The following is an 18947-nucleotide window of genomic DNA, read 5'->3' on the forward strand; positions in this document are numbered from 1 at the left end:
AAACATCCATGTAGTACTGACACAAGCCACATGGGGGTATCAAGATGCAATTTTTGACTAAAAATTTCCATTCAGGTGAAATCAGCCTATGTTAGTCTGCAAATACAGTGGATTCTGGTTAAATGGAACACATTGGGACCAGTACATATTGGCCCAATTAAAAGGCTGCTCCAATTAGCTGAGGTTTCATGAAAATAGTTAAAAAGGTACAGTATAATAAAGACAAACTACTACTTAATTAAGTAACAAATTATGTACTTAAATGAAATACAGAACAAATTAGACTACCAATGCTACTACAGTAATATAAAACTGTCTATTAGTTCCTGATAGTTATTGATGGAGGAATTCATCTGGTGTACGTCACCATGTTCTTTTGATTAACTGTAACTGAACAAAATCAGCACAAAGACCTAATGCAGATAATGGACTGCCTTCGTTCCAACAATAAATTTCCTGGCATCCTGTATAGTCACTAGCTCAAGTTCAGATATGAACTTCATCACTTTGTGAAGTCAAAGTAATAAAGCAAATTATCAAAAATTTTTGCTTTTTGAATTGGCGTCCATCACCCTAAATGGATATCATAACACAAGCACACATGACTGACACTTTAAAAACTGTGCACTCCAAACACCATGTAGTGTCTAATGGCCATACAGGTGAACACGACTGTTGCTGGTTAGAAACTGTTCAGCAACAGTCTCTTGTTCCAGACTGTAAGCCATAGGAGCAGAATTAGGCCATTTGGCCTATCAAGTCTGCTCTGCCATTCAATCATGGCTGATCCTTTTTTCTAACTCCTCCTTAGCCCCAGTTCCTGGCCTTCTCCCCATAATATTTGATGCCATGTCCAATCAAGAACCCCTATCAATCACTGCCTTAAATTCACCCAATGACTTGGCCTCCACAGCTGCCTGTGGTAACAGATTTTACAAATTCACAACCCTCTGGCTGAAGAGATTTCTCTGCATCTCTGTTTTCAATGGATGCTCCTCTATCCTGAGGCTGTGCCTTCTTGTCCTAGACACCCCCACCATGGGAAATGCCCTTTCCATATCTACTTGGTCTAGACCTTTCAACATTTGAAAGGTTTCAGTGAGATCTCCTTCCACCCTCCCCCCCCCCACCCCAATCCTTCTAACTTCCAGCTAGTACAGACCCAGAGCCATCAAACATTCCTCGTATGATAACGCTTTCATTCCTGGAATCACCCTTGTGAATCTCCTCTGAACCCTCTTTTATGCCAGCACATCTTTTCATGGACGAGGAACCCAAAACTGTGCACAATACTCAAGGTTAAGCAGCACGGTATCTCAAAAAAACAAAGGAAATCCCGACAGTTTTCTCAATTAGTTTTTGTTCTTTCAGAGTTTCCTCAAATAAGTGGCTGCCCCAATTAACTGATGGCCCAATTAACCGGAATCCACTGTGTATCGTTTTAGACCTTTGTGCCTTGCGTAAGGACAATCAGAATATAATGAAAGTGAGTCGTAGGTTTTCTTTGTAATTTCCCTAAAAGTAACAATTTACTTTTACAAATCTAAAGCAATACACTCAATGTGCTGGGGAAGCTCAGCTGGTTGGGCAGTATCTATGTTGGGAATATTCGAGCCAGGACCTTTCGTCAGGACTGGAAAGGAAGGGTGAAGAAGCCAGAACACGAAGGTGGAGGGAATGAAGGAAGAAGTACAAGCTGGCAGGTGATATGTGAAGCCAGAATGGGGGAGGGGGTGAAGCAAAGAACTAGGAAATTAGTTGGTGGAAGAGATTAAGGGCTGGAGAAGAGGGAATCCAATAGGTGAGGACAGAATAACATGGAGGAAAGAGAAGGGAGAGGAGAACCGGGGGGGGGGGGGGGAGGTGATGGGCAAATAAGAAGAGAAGGTGTGAGGGAAAGAAGAATGGGGAATGGTGAAGGAGGGGAGGGGGTAATTCCCGTAGGTTCAAGAAATCGACCTTCATGCCATCAGGCTGGAGGCTACCCAGGTGGAGTATATAGTGTGTTGGTCTTGTACCCTGAGTGTGGCCTCAGTGGGGGATGCCATGGACCAACATGTCGGAATGGGAAGTAGAATTGAAATGGGTTCATTCATAGCTTGACACACCAGACAGCCAGCCACTCTAGTGCTGTTTGGTTGATGCTGGTCAGTGTGAGCTAAATCAGATTAGTCGGACAAATTCATCATGATGATCAGGTTCTGGTGGTATGGTATCGATAAGTTGACCAAGGGATTCTGCAAAAGATGTCCAATTCACTTTTCTCAGATTAAATCTTGGTAGGTACTTCAATGGTACAGGTCTCAGAACTGGAAGGGATTCTACCTGGACTGGACAGTGTTGGGATTTGGGTATATGTTGGAGGACTGTTACTGCGAAGAGCTTGGAGCTTGCCGATGTAACAAAGGCGAGGTCCGGGTTGTATCCTTTTCTCCACCTGGCACTTGTGAAGGTAAGAGTGTCCTTCGACTCATATAGTAGCTCAAGGCTGTTGTTCAAAGCCCATGATCCAATTTCTCCATTTGCATCGTCATCTTCGTATCCCTAGTTGGTGCTATGGTTATTAAAGTCACCAATAATGAGGTACATTTTGTCCTGGAGATCTAGGTTAGATGGCCACAGGAATGGTTCATTAGGGGGTTTGTAGACCGAGATGATATTTGTGTTTTGTTTCAACTTTTGGAAGTTTCCATTGAGTCAGCCTGGATGTTTGCTGTGCTCATTACTATAGATTTATCTTGAACAACGATTGCACATCCATAAGTTTGGCTGGGGGTGTCAATAGCCAAGTGCATTCCTGGCATATAGGGTTGGTTGTTTAGCCTATGAGTTTCTTCTACGCACAAGTTGTCTGGTTTTAAGTCTGCCAGGATCTCTGCTTTTCTGTGGCTGAAGCCTTCAATGTTGTGGTTAACGATTTTCATGATTTCCAGTGGACTGAGGGTTTATCCCTTTACCACCCACTGGATCACTTGGTCTGGCACGTAATGTCAAGATTGGTCTCCTTTCAGATTAACAAGGTCACGGCATGGAATTTCCTGACTTGACCCTATTGAAATGGGTGACCACCAGGAAATCCTGCTTTTTGTGGTGGGCGGAGCAAAGGTACTTGACGAAGCAGTCTTCCAATCTACGTCGGGTCTTACTGGTATGTAGGAGGCAACACTGGGAGCACCAAATACAATCGATGACCCCCAACAGATTTGTAGGTGAAGTGTCACCTCACCTGGTGGAAGGACTGTTCAGGGCCCCAAACAGAGGTGAGGGAGGTGGTGTAGGGGCAGGTGTGGCACTTGTTCCACTTCTAAGGATAAGTACCAGAAGGTAAGAGTGAACAGGGGCGTTGCATAGGGAACAATCCCTGCTGAAAGTGGAGGGGAGGTAAAAAACATGCTTGGTGGTGGGGTCCCGTTGGAGATGTCAGAAGTTACGGAGAATTATGTGCTGGACATGGAGGCTGGTGGGGTGGTAGGTGAAGACGAGAGGAATCCTATCCCTAGTGTGGCAGCAGAAGGATGAAGTGAGGGCAGACGTGAGCCAAATGGAGGGAATGTGAGGGTAGTGTTGATGGAAGAAGGGAAGCCCCTTTCTTTGGATAAAGAAGACGTCTCAGTTGTTGTGGAATGATAATCCTCACCCTGAGAACTGATGCGGTGGAGACAAAAGAACTGAGAAAAGTGAACAACGTTTTTACAAGAGACGAGGTGGAAAGGGGTATCGTAAATTTACTTTCAATAATAATTTTTCTTTTTTTCAGATGATTTCTTCCCAGTTATTCATTTGTAATTTACAAGGAATTAAATTTTATAATAACTATTCTCATGTATTATTGCCAGGAGAATAAAATTTCCATAATTTTCCCAACAGGCAGCCTATCAACAAGAGCAAGTCAATGATGTAATTAACTAAATAATGAGTTTCCCAAATGCCTTGGCACACAAGTAGATCTTAGAATTTATCAGTGTTATATTAACAGATTTGTTTTGCTTTCCTTTGGTGGTCAACTTTGCTTGAGAAGTTGCTTTCTGACGAGGTCACTATATTCACTTTTTGAGAAATCTCCTGGTGCATTTAATCCTAGGACACATTGGAGTGCAAAAATATAAAAATTGAGGACTTCACTGTTGATCTGTACAGCCTCTTTCACCTCTCAGTTTTCTATCAGTTTACATTACCATATTTTGTGAAGGTTGTGGAGTGGAATGATACCAATTCTGCAGTATACTTATTTTTAGCTGTTTTTCCAAACCTTGTATTTATCCTTTGAAGTACAGTTACTGTTAGGTGTACAGTACAGAGACTTTGTGCACTGCAAAACCTCATAAACAATAAACAAATAGAATATTTAATTTCAGAGCTGTTGGTTAAAGCATGATTCTTGGATAGTTCGCCTTCCAGTTGATCTCTGGAGTGGGAATAGGAGGGCATTTTGAATAAAACAGCTTTTTGTCACCTGGACGTACAATTTTTTCCAATAAAATTATTTATCATTCTCTTAGGTGCTAGTGGATGCACCATGTTCAAATGACAGAAGTTGGTTGTTCTCGTCTGACAGCCTTAAAGCTTGCCAAAGGATTGCAGACGCGCCTAATATACCTGTTTTGCAGAAGCAATTACTGAGGTATGGGAAGAAAAATCTTAAAGCTCATCTGTTCATGTTTTGACATTTTAAATGGAATAATTGTCCAATGCTTTCAATGAGCAAGTGGTCAGTCTATGAAAGATATTCTCCTGAGAGATGAATATTGATTTGTTCAAATGTAAGTTGGATGGATTCCTTTCAGAAAATGACATTTGAGATGTGTTTTCTGGTAAGCATAGAGTCTTAAAGAAAAAGGTGACCTTGGATATGTGGCTCCCCAAACTTGTCGCCACTCAGATTTTCCTTTCATCATTTCTGGGTTTGATGTAGACAAATTGATAGACTGATTATTAATTAGTTGACATAGCCACTTTCATGTATCATGTAACTGCCAACATGATAGGTGAACTACATCGATCTCAGTTTTTTTTTCCTTCTAGTAATTCTTATGATAAATCAGAAATAGATCTTAACCTTAACTGAGAGTGTACTGCAAGAGGCTGTGTTCTTTCTTTTTTGCTTAAGTTTAGGTTTGCTTTTTGTGCATGAACTAGTGTTTATTTTTTAACAATATATTTGTCTTAAATAAAGACAAAAAATTTTGGACACACTCAGCAGGTCAAACAGCATCCATGAAGAGAGTTAACATTTCAGATACAGGACCATTTGTTAAAATTGGGAATGATAGCAAAACAAGTTAGTTTTCAATAACTAAGGAGGAGAGATTGGTAGAACAAAGGGAATATACTTGATGTGTTAAATCCATATGCAGTAATGTATGCAGTTACAAATATAAAGTGCTTTGTGTAACGTGCACACAATGGTGAGGCTGTGAACAAGCCTATCAGGCTATACTGCACGAATAGGAAAAAAATGCTAGAATCAGTCATTTTTAGGGGAAAGTACAAATTACTTAAAATTGGCAAATTCAGAATTGAGTTCAGAAGACGGCAATGTGCCATCTTCCTTTACTTTCTATAAACTATGCAGTTCTTATCAGGTGTATTACATTCATTTTTCATGCCTCCTTTTTCCTTTTTGTCAAGTTGTGCAATTTTGAAGTTTGATTTTTACGGAGATTTTTAATTCAAATAACTGGAGTTTCAAAACATTTGCAATAAGATGATTAATAAGACAATTTATTTAATTGTCATTACATTATAGATGCTGTGTAATTATACCACAATTTTAATTTCAGCTGTTTTTTCATGAGCAAAGGTGAATATTATTACAAATCTCTCTCTCTCTGATTTTGTTATTTGCTTAGCATTTCATGTACTGCTTACCTGACCACCTGTGATAGTAATTTCCTGCCTTTTATGTGTATATAACCTAAGTTGTGGTGATGGGTTTTGCAAGGCAGTGCCACCTTTCTTATCTATCCAAAGCCATGCAATTTCTAGGGAGATGCAGATTTTAAGTAGTTTTATTTTAATTACAGCATTAAGCTTGTTTTAATCAGTTATTAATTATAAAACAACCATAATGTGCAGTTTAAATTTTGTAATTAGAATTAGGTTAAATAAGAAAAGACCTAGCACTAACATGTAAAGTAATTTGTAAGGTCCTTAGTTACAAGAAATGTAAGCGAGCTGAATTTTGTAATAAATATTGTAAGAGGTTAAACAATGGAGATGTATTGCAACTACTAGAGTTCTCAAACTTGTAGTTAATACCAACATTAGAAAATTGCTACTTGAGGCATCCAGATCCTCCAAATGCTGGGAAAAGCACATATCTTACTTTCATAAGTACAACATGAAAGTGCCGTGTTCAATCTCGATTATACACACCAAATTAGGTTTGGGCCTCATCTATTCCAGAAGAACACTGTTTTAAGTTGTGATAGGTCTTAACTATTTTCAAACAGTCTTGTTTCCTTTCTCACTGTTAACCTACTCAGTATTTTCTTTTTTTGATTTTTTTTGTTTTAACCTGACTTGACATTGACAACATATTCTAACCTGCATCTTCTGGACTGGACAATGCAATCATCAATAATTTTTCACAGTAATTGATTAAGGCATTAAACAGTTGCTAAACTGTTTATCCAAGTTCCACGTGCAGTGCACAGGCTCAAATTTACAGTGTGTCGATATAAATTCCCTGAAAAACAGTGGTTAAGTGGAATACAAATTATTGCTAATGAGAACAATATCCAGCCAGTATTTTTTTTATGGAATGAAATCCTGAAATCCTTTCAGATTAGAGAATGGTGATTTTGTTACAGGGATCCACATGTGCATTTTCAATATGGACATGTCAGAGGGTACCAGTACTGGTTGTTGAATTGTTACTTCTTTATGTGCCTGTCATTATTTACTGAACTTGAATTTATAAAAAAAAATTAGGGAAGCAGTATTAGAAAAGTGTAAGCTTTTGGTTATTTGCAATATTATGAGTAAAGTTATCAAAATTACAACTTTCTGATTTTAAATATGGTTAAATGTTCAAAGGTTTAAAAAATCTTAACTTTATTGTTTTGTTTAACGGCTTTAAAGATGTGGCTTAAATAATTGAAGTATGTTAGAGGCAATTAGATACCAAAGTATGTATTTTTGGTTACTTATGTATAAAATCAAACATTGCACTATTTAGCTAACAATAATGTGACTAATAAATTTTTTGGGAATAATCTTTGTGATAGATTAATCATGATGATTTCTTTATAGTCTTGGTAGTAATGTTGCTTTTTTGAAACAATTATTTTTGAAATAATACTTAGGTATTAATTTCATTAAGTGCTTTCTTTCCACACTTTATGCAAAATGGATGAAAACTGGTATTGATAATAGCTGACTACTTTAGCTGCTTTCACCTGCTTTTGATTAGAACATATACCACCTTGACGCCTACATTACTTACGCCAACTAAGTATGACACACAACTTACAGCAAGTCTTAGGCACACATGTGTGTATGTTTGTGTGTATATCTATATATATGTGTGTGCATATGTATCTATATACCTATATCTACAGTATCTATATATAGATAAATACTGTAGATATAGATATATTGATATATAGCTAGGGTATGTAAGACTTTTGCATAGTACTGTATTTGTAAATCTGGTGGGAATGGCGAGGATGGAGCATTGCAGGAGGGGTTCGGGACAGGTGACTGTGCCATGGGTGGAGGATGGCGCGAGTGACAGACCCAGCGCTGTGACAGCAGGCAAGGTCACTTTCTTCTAAATAATTGGTTTATTGAAGATTACCGAATATCTCTCTGCTGTTTCCCATTCTCCTCCTTCCACTTTTCCCAACCGTGATTCCCCTCTCCCTGCCCCCTTCCCACTTCCAGTCCACAATAGAGAACCATGTCAGAATTATAATCATTCACGTATGTCGTTTTTTTTGTGGCAGCAGTACAGAGCAACACATAAAATTACCACAGTACTGTGCAAAAGTCTTGAATTCCTTAGCTATATATATGTGCCTATGACTTTTGCACAGTCCTATACATCTGACTGTATTGTGTTTCACCTCCACTGGCCTGTTTCTACTCAGTTTCCAGTGCATTCAAAGAAAATACTGAAATGAGTAAATGCAGGGCCTCTCTCCATGTGCATCGTGAGGACTGAGCTGGTGGTGCATCACACTGGCAGTACCCTCCCTTTTACACATCAGCTCCATATTAAATTGCTACTTTTACAACCTGAGCAGTATATTCTGTCTTTGATAGGAGATTCTGTCAACCCATAATGCCATAGTCCTGTTAGCATATATCTTAGCAAAGGGAGTAGAACCCTGAGTCATTTCTTTTGATGCTACTTTGTCTCTTCCAAGCAACTTTTGAACAATCTTATTCAGTTATGTTTCCTTTTTTTCTCGGTCCACTTTTAGTTCCAATCATGTATTAATTATTTACTTCTTGTCATCTTTTTCTAATCATTTAGTCTCAGTGGAATTGGATTAGAACTTTCATTTGCATTCTATTTAATTTTGCAACATTAGTTCCATTTTTGTACAAGAATAAATGGATTGTATCATGAGCCTGCAGTATAAGACCATAAGATATAGGAGCAGAAGTAGGTCATTTGGCCCATCAAGTCTGCTCCACTATTAAATCACTGGGCTGATCCAATTCTTCCAGTCATTCCCACTCCCGTTTTCACCCCATACCTTTTGAAGCCCTGGCTAATCAAGAACCTATCTATCTCTGCCTTAAATGCATCCAATGACTTGGTCTCCACAGCCACTCGTGGCAACAAATCCCACAGATTTACCACCCTCTGACTAAGTAATTTCTCTGCATCTCTGTTCTAAATGGATGTCCTTCAATCCTGAAGTCATGTCCTCTTGTCCTAGATTATATTTCTGATAATTCAGCATGTTCAGGATTTTGGTGTTAGATTGGCAAGTTATCTGAAATATAACATTGAAAGTTACTCTTTAACAATTATTTAAATAGGCCAACTTATTCAGCTTATTTTTTTGTCCTAATTCCACATTTACACTTCATCCTTTAATTCACTAGTGTCCAAAAATCTACACTGGAAATTCTCAACATGTCAATCAGCGTAGAATTAATATCATCATTCTGAATCATTTATTTTGTTTCTAACTGAACAGATGCTGCCTAATCTTGAATTTTTCCAGCATTTTCCTTTTTAATATCCATATACCCTGCAAGGGAGGCTAATTATTTCACAATTGTGATTGGAGTTTTTCATCCCATGATAAAGAAAAAAAGATGATCTTCTGTATACAAAGTATTTAATGTGCCATCATTACAGAATATTTATCTCATTGCTGAAAGAGAAATTCAACTTTTTGTTTTATTAACAAGGAATTTGAATCAGTTCCTTACGTTTGATTACAAAATTATTTCCTTTTATTTGAGTAATGTGATAAGATAATCATTCAAAAGTACGTGATTAGTTATCAGATTGGAGTCACTAATATGAAACTGGAGGAACTTGACTGGAGTGATGTAAGATGAAGCACAACTGAGTAAGTTTTCATGTTGAAGTTTCTCCTCTTAAACTTTCAGCCAGGTAGGCTGTCTCATTCTCTGCCTCAAGCTTTGTATATTTGGCAAAATATCTAAAATCTATCCTTAATAATTGGTGTTTACTGTTGCAAATAGACCCATGCCATCTGAAGTGTAGTTTTACTGCCCAGTACTTTCGTCACTTGTTGGGGAGTTCTGAATATAATAATGTTCCTAGTCATCTGCACTTACCTATATTTTTAATGGTTGATTGTTAAGCATAATCAGAATGGTTTATTTTTGATTAAAATGTATATTAAGCAATATACAGTTGCTGACTTGTCCTTCCCACCTGTGTTGTTAAGGGCTATAATTGAACTACCACTAGTTATGCAAGCCTTGCCTACAGTTAAAACAAATGGATAACATTCTGGTGTGACCTACCTGAACTTGGGGCTGAAAGATTACAATAAACTTTATCTAATGACTGCTAGTAGAACTTATTCTCGCTCTCCTGCACATCACATGTAAAGGTTGAAACAATGGCCTTGAAATTACCATTTCAGTTTTTTCCCCAGTAAAATTAAATCTATTCTGCAGAAGATTTGAAAATCTGTACAGACAAAATGTAATACTTGGTTATGCTAGAGGTGTAATACTCTGAATTTGGGCTTTTAGGGATCAAATTTTAATTGCTTTGAGTTTGTATCCAAATTCTGCACATTTCCATTAGGTGGCGCTGTTGATCAGAGCGATTTTCTGATCAGTAATTCTAAAGCTAAAAAACCAAAACCAACTTAGTTCATAATCATTTTAAAACAATAAATGCTTAGGAATAGCAGATACTCAATGATAGTTTTTACATATAAAGTATGACTGTTGGAATAATACTCTTTGAAGGAATGTATATCCAACTTTATGGCAAATTGGATGCTGTCTGCTGTCAGTTACAGTTATATTTGAAGATCTGTTGCCAAATATCATGACAGTTGATTGGTCCACTGCTGTGACAATGATTGACACTAACCATCAAAAGTAGAATTTTTTCACTTGTGAATCTGAAAAGAATGGTTGGTCAGATATAGCAGTCAACAATTTGAGAGTGGGGAAAGAATCTTGGAGGTCCAGGCAATGACTGATTATTTGACTATTGAAGGATGGCATCCTCAAATACAAATAATTCCATTTTGGCTGAATGCTCTTATGAACCAAACAATAGATCAACCATTCAATTACATTGAATTGGCACTATTCTGACAGTATTGCTAGGTATACTTTGGCTAACAATTCTGTAATAATACATCACATTGTTACAGAAACTGCTTTCTCCAATATGTTTGTTGCCAACCAGGAACCTGAAAAGATAAAATGTAATAGCTAAAGTGCAAATACCAATTCTTTAAAAGTGTTTTGTAATCAGTGGAAATAACAATTCCATTCTTATTGAATCATCTCTTTTTTACTTAATTGGTTGTTTTTCAGGAACTCACAATTCCAGAAACTAATTTAGAAGGAGATTTATGTGGAGAGCTGCATACTGCAAAATTCCAAATACCACACTGTCTGGTAGAATAGTTAACTTTGAGATTTGTTTCGGATGATTGCCATTTTATTGTTAATATTAATAATGGAATTAATTGCATATAAACTTTTTCCATTGGTTGATATATTACATGTTGTTACGTGTCAAGTCCTGTGTCTTTAGCATGCTGAAGTACTTTAATGGTAATTAATTTTGTATTCTAAACTGATGTATATCTAACAGAGTTAGTAACACAGCCATTGCTTCAAAAATCAACTAAGATTTAAAGGTTTGTTTCAGTTACGTCCTAGCAACAATGGTTATTCAGGCTCCACAATTGGAATGCATAAACTGGAGTGAAAAATGCTATTAAAAAGCTCATGCATGTTTATTAAAAGGTTGACCTAAAATTGTAAACGTGCAGTATATAACTCTGAAAGTACTGTTAATGTTTCTTGTGCTATTTAACACATTTCGTTTCCATAAGTCTACATTTTTTACATTGATCAGCAGTTTAAATTAATCTGTTTATTTTAAATTGTTAAGCCTCTTATTAAAGCAATGCATGGTAAAAATTATGCAAATATAAAAAAGATGTTGTAAAAATAATCCAGAAGAACTGAAACCACAATTTTCTTTTTGTTAGATTACTTTCATTAGACAGCAGCTAGCAATGCACAGTTGTGAAACTTGTATATGACATAGGCGTGCAATGTTAACTTCATTTGGGAAGAAACTTTAAAATGAGATGTCTTCTAAATTTTCTGGTTTATTACTGACACAAATTCTAATTTCACTTGATTTTAAAATATATATATTTACTTCCAAACTGTTTCAGTATATCTATCTGTGGTTTAATATTGATAGAGCCAGAATGATTGAGATGTACAAGGGCATGACTTGAAACACATTTTAGAATGCCCCAACAGAGAGAATTCTTTATCTAAAGATATTGTATAATAACAGAAATTTAAAAAAAAAACATTATTTTTGTAATGTGTTTGACATAACTTATGTGACTTAACCTTTTACTGGTGTCTTACAGGTCAGCTCTTGAGGCGTTGTGTCCTGGAGGGACAATGGTTTATTCTACATGTACTCTATCTCGAGCAGAAAATGATGATGTTGTGGCCTCTCTTCTGAATTCTTGTGACAACGTTCAAACTGTGGATTTAACAGACTTGGCATGTTCCCTTGTTCATAGCTTTACATTTGCTGAAGGTGTACAGCATGGACTGTTAGTTGTGCCTGAAAAGGATAAAACTTGGGGCCCAATGTACGTCAGCAAATTATGGAAGACACATTGACTTGAAATCAAGGTACGAGCTCAGAAGATGGATATGCATGATAATAACATAATAGGCTGAGCTAATTTAAGACTTTTGTAAATATTTAAGTTAACTTGCAGAAATTTTTTTAATTGCCTTGCACATCAAGTAATTATATACATTTATAAAGTTCAAATTTTCAGATGTGAAAGATTTACAGAATTATTAATAATTACTTTTTTGTAATTATTTAAAAAGGAAAGATTAAGTTAACTTTAATAAATTACAGAATATGGTACTATTTTACTATTTTGTAAAATATGGTGTTTTGTGACTGAAATAGTTCTGGTGATATTTTGCTGAAAACGACGATAGAGATGTGTGGAATACCAGAATTGTCATTTACAGTTAATGAGATTATAGGTAATGCAAAGATCAGTAATTTCCTGAAGCCTAATATTCTGCATCCCATGGTACTTAAAGGCGTAGCCCTAAAAATTGTGGGTATTTGCCAACATTTTTTAAACTTTGGAGTTATTGGAGAAAAAGCTGACACTACCCTAATATTTGGCTAGCTGGTGGTGTACTGGCATCAGCGCTGGACTTTGGGGTGTTACGTATCCCGTAACTGGATAACTTACCAGCAAAGATAGAGAGGTCCGTTGAAGTCTGATGTCACTATTTTCAAACTTTTCTTTTTATAAAGGGGCACAAAAGTAAGGTTACTACAAACATTCAGATAATGCAAGTCGTCAATACTCAATCTAAAGTGCAGGTATAGTAATAATCATCATCAAGAAATGAGCTCTACTGTTGTCTAGGGGATAATATATTGTCCGTTGGAAATATAAAAGTCACTCAGAAGTCTGCAGGCTTCAGCCTTTTGGGAATCGCTGGGTTTCACATGGGGCGACAAAGAGAGAGAGATTGGGGAGAAGAGGAAAAACTTGCCGGGTCTTTATGAAGCTTCCGTTGAATCGGGGGAGCGTTGGTTCCCCCTCCCCGATGTTAGTTAAAAGCGGTTTTCCGTGATTCCAGCCACAAATTCCAATCCCGGAATCTAACGCACGTGGCTTCCTTCAAAATGGCTTCCCGCTACGGCGGGATCACTCTCATGTCTTCTTGGTGCGTCTGAAGGGGCTGTCCTGCTTAGACCCTCCTTTATACTTCCTCACGGGGTCGCAGGTGTCAATCAGGTTGGGATGCTGCAGTCTCTCTCTCAACCAGCCCACCTTGCCCGAGGGCTTTTCACGTGGTCTCCATGAGACAATAGTCACTGTCGCCTTATTTTGCATCCCGAGTGGAAAGTGCTATTCGGCACGTTTCTCTCTCTCCCACTTCCTGGGTCTACTGACCCCCCCTCAACGGGTGCTCTTGCGATTCTCACAAAGGAGGGGGCTGGGATCATAACAGGGGCAAGAGGTCCCGAGTTCGAATCCAGCTGGCTCCCTTCCATGCTCTCCATCCGTGCCTGGGTTGAGTGTCGAGCTAGCAACTCGACCTCGTAAAAAAAACCTGGAGAGGAGTGGGCTCCGCCAGGTTTCAGATGCCCAAGACATGCCGTACGATGAGCAATCACCAAAAACATTGGTGCAAAAAGCTTGCGATGATGGCGACTGACGACTCCACCAGGATGGACAGATGGACGGAAACAAACAAACAAACACACACCCGTCCCCTCCCCCACCCTCAATATTTAAAAAGAAGAGTGTAGCATGGATATCTTGTTTCATTTATACAGGGCTTTGGTAAGTAAGTACCTTGAGTATTGAGTTCAGTATCTGAAGAAGGTTTTTTTTTGCTGTGGAGGGAGTTTTAGCAAAAGTCGCCAGACTAATGCCTGGGATGGCAGGATTGATGTATGAAGAGAGGTGGTCAAATGGGCTTACATTCTCAGAATTTAGATGTTTGAAAGGGAAATTTTTACAAATACTAACAGGACTATACAGATTATATGCAGGAAGGATGTTGCTGATGGCAGGGTAGTCCAGGACCAGGAGTCACAATGTAAAGCTAATAGGTAAACTATGCAAGACTGAGCTGAGGACAATTTACTTCACCATGAGGTTGGTAAACCTGTGGAGCTCTCCATCAGAAAAAGCTGTTTAAAGAAAATAATTAAATATTTAAGGAGGAATTGGATATACAGTACTGTATTTCTTAGAGTTAAACGATTAAGAAATATGGAGCGAAAACTAGGAACAGGATACTGAAATAGGATGCTCAGCCACGATTGTATTGAATGGCAGAGCAAACTCAAGTGGTCGAGGGGTTACTACTGCATGTAGCTTCAGTTTTATGTCATTGTGCCTATTAAGTCACAAATTTAATTAAATACAACTAATATCAAACCTACAAGTCTGCCAACGATACCTTGTAAACCAATATTCAACATTTTAAAGTAAGTTGCTATTTTGAATTTTGATAATTTTGTGTAAATGTGAAAACAATTTAAAGGAAATCTGTGAATATTTAATATATTTATATTCATAAATGTTAATGGTAATAAATTCATGTTAGTAAAGAAACAACGAGCAAAAGAGGAAGGATTTTGTGCATTATTTTACAGTTGCAAATAATTTGGTAATTCAAAGAAAGCTGAATGCATCTACAAAGAATACTTAGAAAAGACTAAATAGGTTATGTGTGTATGAGAATTTTTTTTCACTTTGAATTTCAATTTACAAATCTCAAAATCACTAACAATACAATATGGAAATAATGAATCATTATTCAAATTGAGGAAGAGGCTCTGAATAAATGTCTTAAGTATTGCTATTAATTTCAGCAGTTCTTTTTGTTAGTGCTAAATGCCATGTCATTGTTATCTAGTAAGAAGAAAAGGTGTAAATTAGGCTAATCTTTAATTTCTTTTTTTAACTCTTAGTTTTCATACCACCAGCAATGCATTTAGTTAACCACCTGAAGTGACAAAATATCAATTTCTTAGAGGAAAATAAGCAAAAACACACACTTTGCCATCCCTGGAGAAAAGGTTTCTTTTCTCTGTTGTTATATTACAGCATTCATTTTTTGAACTGGTGATTTACTTTAGGCATGAAGGAGAGATGATTCTATTACTACTCAATATGCTTGTCCTATTTTCATTTAGTGAAAGGAAATATAATCATAATAAATTTTATACAGTTTCTCCACACAATTTTGTACATTTCATTAACAAATAGTAAAGACCCCTATTTATTGATGCAGACAGAAGATATCAATAACTTCAGATTTTTTCCAGGAGGTCATTATGGCTGTGTCCCACCCTTTTCAAATCCTGTATCTGAGGAAACAATGCCACTGGATTTATATTGACCTCTTTTAATCTGGGTCTTGCAGTTGAACTAGAATTGAATTGACTTTATTTCTTACATCCTTCATATACATGAGTAAAAATCTTTGTTACATCTCCATCTAAATGTGCTATGTGCAATCATAGTAATTTATAATAAATAGAACTGTCAATGTAATATAGAGTACACCCAAATCAGTGTGAGTTAATCTGTCTGATGGCCTGGTGGAAGAAGCTGTCCCGGAGCCTATTGGTCCTGGCTTTTATGCTGTGGTACTGCTTCCCGGATGGTGGCAGCTGGAATAGATTGTTGTTGGGATGGCTTGGGTCCCCAGCGATCCTACAGGCTCTTTTTACACACCTGTGCTTGTAAATGTCCTGAATCATGGGACGTTCACAACTACAGAAGCGTTGGGCCATCCACACCACACTCAGCATAGTCCTGCGATTAAGGGAGGTACGGTTCCCATACCAGGCAGTGATGTAGCCAGTCAGGATGCTCTCAATTGTGCCCCTGTAGAAAGTTCTGAGGATTTGCGGCCCATATCAAATTTACTCAATCGTCTGAGGTGAAAGAAGCACTGTTGTGCCTTTTTCACCACACAGCTGGTGTGTACAGATCACGTGAGGTCCTTGGTGATGTGGACACCAAGGAACTTGAAGCTGTTTACTCTGTCAACCCCAGTTCCATTGATGGTAGTAGGGGTTAGCATCAAATATGAAGGTTTAATGTTGCATTGGAAATAATAATACTAATTATATGACTGCAGGAACTGGTCCAATGCTTGTTGGACATGCTCAGAACTACCACTAATTTGTCAGTATCACTCTGGAATGGGTCAGGTCTGAGAAATAGAAAATTAAACCCCTTTTACAATATATAAAAATGGTGCACAAAATAAGACTAACACAAAGCATATGATGTCTATTTGTCCTTATTCACACTCTCCTTATCCAGCCAGCCATGTATTTCTTTTTTCCCCAGAGACTGATAAGTGGAAATAATTTGGATTAGGAATCCTTATCATTGGCAGCATACAGTGGAGTAAAAAAAAGTCTTTATTCGTTCTTTAGTAATTATAAGTATAATTTTGTTTGAATAACAAGTGGAAAATGTTAGCAGAAGTGCCTTCAGTGTGTTTGTAGCATTCTCTTATTACACAGACAATTTTAAGAATTGCAATTTACCTTGTTTTGGATTTTGAACTTTAAATGAGTTAGTGATCTGTATATTGTCATTTATAGAAGAAACATACTATAATGTTGAGCAGTAATTCACTGTCTGGTGCAGTCTTCTTGTGTGATCCAGATTCATGTGTTATTTCACACAGGTCCATGGAATCCTGGAGCTAGCCATGCAGTTTAATACAGCTCAGCATGTAGTGGAATTCTATCCTTTCAGATACTGATCCGAGGTCCAACAGTGATTCCCTTTCATATCTGATGGTCAATTTGCAATTAACTTCCCTAAATGAAGATTTGCATGCTATCTATCTGTCCATTGGTGAATTCCAATTGGTATATGTTTATTTTGTCAGCCTATTAAGAAATACAAGACAGAAAAGTTTACAAATGAATTTCAGAGCTGAGGCTGTTAAAAGCTTAAAGCACAGTCACCGCCAGTGCAAGGATTACATTTAGGGATAACTAAGTAGCCAATATGGATGCAACTCTGGATTTAGATTTCATCTTGTCATCTCTGTTAAAAGAAACTTTTTCTTTCTTTTTCAATCTTTTTATTAATATCAACATGATAAGATTAATATATAGATAATGGGATTACAAACTTACAAAATTAAAATGAACATAAAAGGATACACAAGCAATAAGTACAATATAGTTAAGTCTTCCCAAATCATGAATGATACAAATATCATATAAACGAAACAAAAAAACCTAGGTATGTCATGTTGGAAAAAAAAACAGAAAAGAGAAAAATATTATTACCCTAAGAAAAACTAATCTAACAAACTAACCACTAACTAATAAAGAAAAAAAAGGAAAAAAATGGGCTGCTTATAGTATCTATAAAAAGATACAAAATCATCAGTGTCCCCAACTCCAATCCTCTCAACGTATAAATAATCAAAACCGGAAAAACAAATAGGATTGGAACAGGGTCAAATTACATCATGTGAAAATATTGAATAAATGGCCTCCAAATCTTTTCAAATTTAATAGAAGGGTCATATATGACACTTCTAATTTTTTCCAAATTTAGACATAACATAGTTTGAGAAAATCAATGAAATATGGTAGGGGGATTAATTTCTTTCCAATTCAACAAAATAGATCTTCTAGCCATTAATGTAAGAAATGCAATCATTCGACAAGCAGAAGATAAATGGATTGAGTCCATCATTGGTAAACCAAAGATTGCAGTAACAGGATGAGGTTGTAAATCAATGTTCAATAATGTGGAAATAATATCGAAAATGTCTTTCCAATATTTTTTCAAAAGCGGACATGACCAAAACATATGAGTTAAAGAAGCTATCACAGAATGACATCTGTCACATATAGGATTTATATGGGAATAAAAACGAGCCAATTTATCCTTGCACGTATGAGTCCTGTGCACAACTTTAAACTGTATCAATGAATGTTTAGCACATATAGAGGATAAATTAACTAATTGAAGAATTTTATGCCAATTCTCAATAGGGATAGTAAAGTTAAGTTCTCTTTCCCAATCATTTTTAATCTTATAAAAGGCCTCTGAACGTGTTTTCATAATTATACTGTAAACATTTGATATTACACCTTTCCGAAAAAGATTTAGTTCTAACAATTTCTCCAAAATACCCAAAGAATCAAGGTTTGGAAAGGTAGGAAGTACAGTGTTTAAGAAATTCCTAATCTGTAAATATCTTAAAAAAAAAATGAAATCTAGGCAAATTATTTTTATTAGATAATTGTTCAAAAGACATAAAACAGTTATCCAAAAATAAATCAGAAAATCGTAGTTTACCTTTAGTCTTCCAAGCTGGATAAGCTTGGTCCATAATAGAGGGATGAAAAAAGAAATTGGATACAATAGGAATAGTTAAAACAAATTGATTCAACCCAAAAAATTTCCGAAATTGAAACCATATACGTAAAATGTGTTTGACTATCGGATTGTCAATTCGTTTATGCAATTTAGAAAGAGTAAAGGGAAGAGAGGTCCCTAAAATAGAACCCAATGAAAATCCTTGTACAGATTTAATTTCCAGATTTACCCAATGAGGGCTAGGAGATAAATCCCAATCCCTTAACCAACATTTCAAATATCGAATATTAATTGCCCAATAATAAAATCTAAAATTAGGCAATGCCAATCCACCTTCCTTCTTTGACTTCT

General features: G+C 36.7%; 1 protein-coding gene across 5 annotated transcripts in view; it reads left to right on the forward strand.

Moving 5' to 3' along the window:
• nsun3 (NOP2/Sun RNA methyltransferase 3) overlaps positions 1 to 18947 on the forward strand; it is a 59670-nt gene that overhangs the window by 23566 nt on the left and 17157 nt on the right. For 2 of the 5 annotated variants that reach the window (XM_059968216.1, XM_059968215.1), the window contains exons 5-6: positions 4500 to 4621; positions 12087 to 12612. In XM_059968216.1, the coding sequence (XP_059824199.1) occupies positions 4500 to 4621; positions 12087 to 12348 (384 nt within the window). In that variant the 3' untranslated portion in view covers positions 12349 to 12612. Of the gene's footprint in view, positions 1 to 4499; positions 4622 to 12086; positions 12613 to 16935; positions 16959 to 18947 lie in introns of those variants that run through there. The other 3 variants (XM_059968211.1, XM_059968213.1, XM_059968214.1) reach the window with 2 other exon arrangements.

Source organism: Hypanus sabinus, chromosome 4, assembly GCF_030144855.1.
Source record: "Hypanus sabinus isolate sHypSab1 chromosome 4, sHypSab1.hap1, whole genome shotgun sequence".
NCBI classification, from domain to species: domain Eukaryota; kingdom Metazoa; phylum Chordata; class Chondrichthyes; order Myliobatiformes; family Dasyatidae; genus Hypanus; species Hypanus sabinus.